Source organism: Terrapene carolina, unplaced genomic scaffold, assembly GCF_002925995.2.
Source record: "Terrapene carolina triunguis isolate 2854851 unplaced genomic scaffold, T_m_triunguis-2.0 Scaffold199, whole genome shotgun sequence".
Taxonomy (NCBI): domain Eukaryota; kingdom Metazoa; phylum Chordata; order Testudines; family Emydidae; genus Terrapene; species Terrapene triunguis.
This window is the reverse complement of record NW_020664550.1, coordinates 916,100-923,271: the sequence shown is the minus strand read 5'-3', so window position 1 is coordinate 923,271 and position 7,172 is coordinate 916,100. Positions and strand designations below refer to the sequence as shown.

General features: G+C 44.5%; 1 protein-coding gene across 1 annotated transcript; it reads left to right on the top strand.

Moving 5' to 3' along the window:
* The first annotated feature begins 967 nt into the window (after nt 1–967).
* On the top strand, nt 968–7,172 carry LOC113407140 (regulator of hemoglobinization and erythroid cell expansion protein-like). Its single transcript, XM_026655228.1, has 4 exons — nt 968–1,070; nt 3,470–3,580; nt 5,790–5,851; nt 6,924–7,172. The coding sequence occupies exons 1-4, from the start codon at nt 968–970 to the stop codon at nt 7,128–7,130; spliced, it is 483 nt and encodes a 160-aa protein (XP_026511013.1). The 3' UTR covers nt 7,131–7,172.

Here is a 7,172-nt window from a genome sequence, read left to right as displayed (position 1 = left end):
GCTCTGGGCAAATTGCTCAGCCTCCCTGTTCCTGAGTTTCCCCACTGTTATGCGATATACACGTGCACAGTATTATTATTGTTTTATTGGCGCCTGGGGGACCCAGCCATGTTCCTTTGTGTGTTCATCTGGCCCTGAAGACACTGCTGCCTCTTTGCTATTAGGTCCCTGGATATCCCTGCCCTGTCTCTTTCTCTCTCCTTAGAAACCCTCAGCAACTTGTTCAGCATTTTTCGTGCCTGTGAAGACTCTCTGCTGGGAGGATTAGTCTCAGGTAAGCGCTGCATAAAACAGCTCTTCCTTTCGGTGCTCCCAACCGCGGTATGGAGCAGTGGCCATTAGTGCTGCTTATTCGAGGGAGAAACCTGCTATGCAAGGGAGTTGATGATCGATTTCCCCATGGAGCTGGGTGGTTGATTTTCTCCCCTGTAACCCGATCTGTAGAACTAGAAATGGGCTCCAGATTTTGAAAGCATTAAAATTCAAGGGTGTCCAGCCCCAAGGGCTTCGGACTCCTCTTTGCTCATTTTTAAAATCTCATTTTGGCTGTCACTGGGGCAACTATATATTCTTGCTGGGCAACCAGGTCTGATAGTCAGTTAGGCCAAGATTTTCAAAAGTGACTAGTGATTTTAGAGTGTCTCCATTTTTAGGAGCCCAATTTCTATCCTATTCTATATAGATACTTATGCCATGCTCATCACTGTCTTATTTGGGTGTCTTTCAACTTGAGATTCCTTAAAGGGGCCTGATTTTTTTCAGAAAGTGCAGAGCACCCAAAATTGGATTTAGTTTGTCTCGAATTGGACCCCCAAAAGCTTGGCAACCTCAAACCACTGGTCACTGTTGAAAATCTTTGCCCAAGTCTTTGGGAAATCACCTTAAAAACGACGTCCTATCTGAAAGCATGTCAGCCCATCAGCACTTGGAAGATCTAACATAACCTGATTGTTTTCTCTCCCTTAGCATGTGTTTTTATTGGTGGATAAACATTCTCATCTCAGGTGTGACCTCTATCTTCTATGTTGTTCTCCTACTAGTGCTTTACATCAAGCTCAGCAGGAAAATAGGTAATTTCATCTCTTGTTGGTTTCATTTATAATGTGCCCCCATTCATCCCTGGTGTGAATCCATTTAAGTGAACCGGATGAATTTGGCCCAAGAGCCAACAAAAAGTAACTCTTTGGTTTGTTAAGGGTCACAAACTGCTGTATTGCGACGGCTAGTCCTGGTTCATGAAATGCCAAGCACTCCAGGACATGGGGGAGGAGAATGAACGGGGGTCCTTTTTAAACAAGTTCCAATGCGATTTGACAAACAGATGGATCAGCTCCTTAGCAGGTGTAAGTCGTAGTGCCATTGAAGTCATGCACTGAAGCCAAAGGAGCGACTTTGCTTTACACTAGCTGAGGTTCTGGCCCGGTGTGTGTGGAATGCAGGACAGGTGGGGCCCACTCAAGTAATGTATTTTGGGGGTAAAAAGCGAGTAGTGGCAGGGGTTAAAGAAGCAGCGTTTGGGTGGTTTTGCTGCAGCACAACATTACAACAGGACACTATGGGTATGTCTGCACGGCAGCGGGGGGGGTGGGATTTCCAACTCGGGAGACGTCTCGCTCTAGCTCTGCTTGGACTAGCGCCTAAAAATAGCAGCGTGGCTGTGGCGGCACTGGGTCAGGTTAGACACCAAGTACAGTCCCGCCCGATCGCCTGGGCATGTACTTAGGCCGCTTGCTTGAGTTGCCACCCATGCTGCTGAGGCCACTCTGCTAGTTTTAGGGCTTGTCTACACTAGTTGTCGACAAAACTTTTGTCTTTTGCGGGTACTTAAAAAAGTCCCGTTCCCCCCCCCCGGCAAAAGACAAAAGTTTTGCCGATGCAAGTGGCAGTGTGAACGTGGCTTTGTCCTGCCGACAAAACTAATGCCGCTCGCGGGGCTGGAAGTATTTTGTCTGCAAATGTGCCGACCAAGTACCGAAAAAAGAGCGTTTACACGTGCTGACTTTTAGCGACAAGGCTGTGTCGACACAAGGCCTTGTCGCTAAAAGCTGCGTGGTGTAGGCAAGCCCTTGGGTACTAGCACAAGCAGAGCTACTGAGTGTATGGCTACCCAAGCTGAGAATTCTACCTCCCAGCTGCTACGTAGAGGTGCCCTGTGTTGTCATCACATACATACTAAGTAAGCTGAAATCCTGCCAGCCTTACTCACACGAATAGACCCACTGAAGTCAACGGGACAACTTGCATGAGTGAGACAAGCAGAATTTGGCCTGTAATGTCAGCTGTCTGACAGGACATATTACACATGAAATAGTCTATACTAGTCTATAATTACAGCTGTTTGAAAATTTGTCCTTTCACGGGAAATGTCAATGCTTCAAAATTATTTTCTGTTCCCAGTCAGAATGAAAAGTCAAAAATATTTTTACACAAATTGTGACATGAAAAACTCCAACAAGTTTTGCATCAGAAATGTTGAAATGGAAAATTCTGACACTTTGGATCAAAATAAAACAAGTCAATAGATTGATGTTTGATTGTTTTTGTTTCAAAACAATTTTTTTTCTTTTGAATAGACATTTTAAAACAAAAAATGCCACTGCATTTCACCAAGTTGATTTGAAACATTTTTTGTTTCAAATCTCCCTGTTGGAATGTGGGAAATTTTCATCAAAGTCAACATTTGATTTTGATTAAACCACGTTTTCCAACGAGAAACATATTCATGCAAGCGCTGTATATAGTACATGTTCCAATCCGCCCTATTGCGTAATCTGATCTTGTATTTGTATAGATGGAGGTTCAGAAGCACAGTGAACCTTTCACCACAAGATATCTGAGTCCAAATCTGCTTTAGATCACAATTTGATAGTTTCGGTAATTTCTCACTCATTTGTTCCCCTCAAAAATAAAATAGCTCACTGTGACTCTTACGTTGTATGATATAAATGATTACTTCTGCTCAGGAGAGGCCCTCACAGGATTGGCATGAGATGTTCTAGGACTGGGTTATAGTGCTGTGGTGGATCCGTGTGTGAAAGTCCCAGGAGTGGAATAACAGAGGATGCTGGGATGTGGATTATGGGGCACTGGCAGATCTGGATGTGGGGAGCGCAGGACTGGAATAGATGGTGTACGTGTGTGTGTGGGGGGGGGACTTTCTCGAGCCAATACTGTCATTTTTTCATATTTGTAAGCACTGGGCACTTCTAGGAGGGACCAATTTTGCTTGTAGTTCAGTGCACCATCTCCTGTAATGCCCTGTACTGTGTGCTCCAGTGGGAGGCACAGAAATGACAACAAACAAGAAAACCACAAATGACCTAGCCCCTTGTGCATCATTATACTATAGCAGGAGGGATTTTTTTTATTGTCCCTGCCTAGTGATCAGCTCATGTCCTGAAGTGATGGCCCTTGTCATGTTTTCCCTGCAGTAGCAGAAGTAATGAGCAAATCTGACTTTCCATTTCAGACAATCATTCCTGTAGCAATCAGGTGAGCAGCAGCAGCCCTTCTACAAAACCAGAACAACCCAACACTTGCCAGGCAGCAAATGAGGCTTTGAAAAGGCCACGCATCCGGGGTAAGATTGCATCTTTGGGGCCAAATAATCAAGTCTCGGCTCAGTGGGTGCAGCCTGTAATCTTCAAATCTGTGCTTGCACCAGCTCCTCGGCTGTTGTAAATTGGCATAGCTTCATTGACTTCAGTGGCCCAACGCCAGTTGAAGCCGGCTGAATATCTGACCTCAGGTACTTGTTCCTGCAGACAGGTATTTGGAAACACAGGGCCGGATTCACCGCTGCATTTCACCTTATGTTGACACTTACACCCATGCTAAGGGAGTCTAACATGTTACTCCTCTGCTATGGTAGTGTGTTACATGCGTTTTGTACTCTTTTTGAAAATGATGAGTGACATAAGGTGTGGGTCCTGCATTCATATTTCTGTGTTTGAGAAGGGGGGGGGGACAGTTTATTCGTTACACAACAATTTCTTCTTTAACTAGCTATGAAAATACTTTGCTATCAGCCTGATTCATTGCAAGGGATGAGCCTCTCTTTATATGTTAGCAGTAGAACTGGGCAGCAGCAAACACAACCTAGCTTTAGGATGGGGAATGAAGAACCTGTACAAGTGAGCTATATGCATTAGCAATTCACATCACCTCCTCCCTCCCCATTCCATTTGCCAGATGAGTTCTTCTCCATTCAGTCCTCCAGACAGGCAGATAAGGGCCTGTGACGCCAGCACTCTTCATGTTTTACATTTTTATACTAGAGGATATGATCATCGGGTGCCAGTAACACACTTAACATTTGAATTCCCTGATCAATGTTGCTGATGTACAATAATGCCTCGTGTCAGGCTGCAGGGCTGGGGGGTGGAGTTTCACTGCACATATTGGGAGGGGGCATTAAAAAAAATCAGTATGAAAAACAAAATTTCAAATTGCCAATTTAAAATCAACCATAATGCTGCAGAGTTGGAATATATTAAGGGCCTGGTTCTCATTTCTGTTAAGGACTTGTCTATGCGTGGAGTTATTCAGGGACTTGCTTAAGCAATATGGTTAATTTAAACAGGAACAAGGCACCCACACATGGAGTTAATCAGGAATAGCTCCATGTGTAGACAAGCCTGAAGGCCCCTTTACACCCCATCAGGCAGCCTAAGGATGGGGGACTCTATCCTGGAAAGCAATGACTGTGCAAATCATTTGGGGGTTGTGGTAGATAGTCAGTGGAACATGAACTCCCACTTGGATGCTGCAGTCAAAAGAGCTAATGTGATCCTGGGATGCATAAACCGGGAAATCTCGAGTATGAGTAGAGAGGTTATTTTATGGCTGTATTTGGCCCTGGTGTGGCCACTGGTGGGATACTGTATCCCGTTCTGGTGCCCACAATTCAAAAAGAAAGTTGATAAATTGGAAAGGGTTCAGAGAAGAGCCATGAGAATGATTAAAGGTTTGGAAAATATGCCTTCTAGTGATAGACTCCAAGTGCACAATCTATTTAGCGTCACAAAGAGAAGCTTAAGGTGTGGTTTGATTACAGTCTATAAGTATCTCCATGGAGAACAAATATTTTTAATAATGGGCTCTTTAATCTAGCAGAGAAAGATAGAACATGATCCAATAGCTGGAAGCCGAAGCTAGCCAAGTTCAAACTGGAAATGAGATGTAAATGTTTAACGTTCAGAGAGATTAACTCTTGAGACAATTTACCAGGGATCGTGGTGGATTCTCCATCCCTGACCATTGCTAAATCAAGATTGGATATTTTTCTAAAATACATGTTTAGGAAAGACTTTGAGGAAGTTCAATGGCCTGTGTTATGCAAGCAGTCCCTTCTGACCTCAGAATCCATGAAACTATATAAAGGGGCCATATGCCCATTTTAAGGCCCCTTTATAGTGCCAGGGTGGTATAAAGAGGCATTAGTGTAAATGAGAATCACATCCTGACAATTAAAGGGCCCAACACTGCCCCCCCTTCCCTCCCCCCCCCCCCCCCCCCCGGAAGTTAATGGGAGCTTTGCCAAGAAATTAAGATAGCAAGATTGGGCCCCATTTTGGACTCATAACTGGAACCCCCAAGAGACAAGAAAATGGAATTGTGCATTATTGTTTGAGAAATAGTGCCATGTGCATAGACAAACACCATATAAGAGAGAGAGAAAGAGATCCTCTATCTACTGCTCACCCCCTTTCCCGTTCATCTCTTCTCCCTGCCCATTTTCTAACTTACAGTTATTAGAGATACAAATGTTTACACTTTTTTTTTTTAAGGTGACAGTGGCACTTCCTCAGACAGCTCTGAGAGCTCAGACAGCAGCCCTTCCATTAGGCAGGTAATGGAATTGCACCGACCTCATGCTTTATTTATTTATTTATATTATTTATTCTTTTAATGTAGACATAATGTTTACCCTGAACCAGGTCTAGGCCCCATTTTATTAGATGCTGCTGTCCAGACACTTGAGACTAGATTTCCCAAGAGCTCAGCGGCACCCAGCATGATGAGCTCCCCTGAAAATCTCCCCACTTATTTGGTGCACAAATAGGAGCTGAACTCTCGTGGAAATCTGGCCTATAGTAAGAGACAATCCCTGCCCCACAGGACTTCAGCCTAACTCCCAGCTTCGGCGCCATTCAGCAGACTGTCAAGGGAAGGGTGTGGGCATCAGGACTTAAAGAGAAGAGAGATAAAATGGGAGTGGGAATATTGCAAAGGGTACAGCTGGCCAGATTAGATGACACACATGCAATTTTTCCTGGTCCTACTGATTGATGATGTCCTCCCCAGGTTTAGACTTTAGAACATTGGCTCTCAGATGATGGTGCTTTCTGCAGAGTACTTCCTGGTCGGGGAGGAAACATGAGAAACAAGCAGGGGAGGACTGAGGTGCTGGGGTGGGGACGGTGCCAACAAGAGCATGCATATTTCCTGCATTTTAGGGCTACTCAGATCCAGGACTCCAGAATCCATCGTGTGTGTGTGTGTGTGTGTTGTGTGTGTGTGTGTGTGTGTGTGTGTGTGTGTGTGTGTGTGAAAAACACTGAAAAGCAACACTGAGATGAGAATGTTCATGATCTCAGTGCCATTTGCAGTATTGACAGCTGTTGCTGCTGACCCAAAATCAAACTGCTGGCAGACATGGCAGCAAAATCCCAAGCAAACTCACTTCATTTTCCTGCTAAAATAGTAAGTGAAATCACTAAGATTTGAACGGCAGTTGTTCTCTGTGGTATGCAAATGTGTCTGACTATAGATAAATGTACACACGGGTGGGATTTGTGTAGTGAGCTTAGAGGTCGTAGCACCCCCTGAAGTGTGCCATGCCACTATGATTGAACCAGAGCTGATCATGGCTGTGAAGACTAGACTGAATTCTAGTCTGGTTTCTATTTGTCATATCCTAGTGTCCTCGGTCAGAAGAAGGGGTCAACTACACATCCCTGGTCTTCCAAACTACCGGTCGCAGTGCAAGCACTGCAGGGGACTATGAGAACATGAAGATGGGAGCAGACTATGTCAACGTGGATCCCCAAAAAAGGAAGGTGGATTTCTGGACCTGCTCGAGCCCTGTATCTTCCAACCCCGTAGAATATACTGAAGTGAAATTGTGATTATTGAGATGCTATTAACTAAGTTTTCCTTAGGAACGTCAG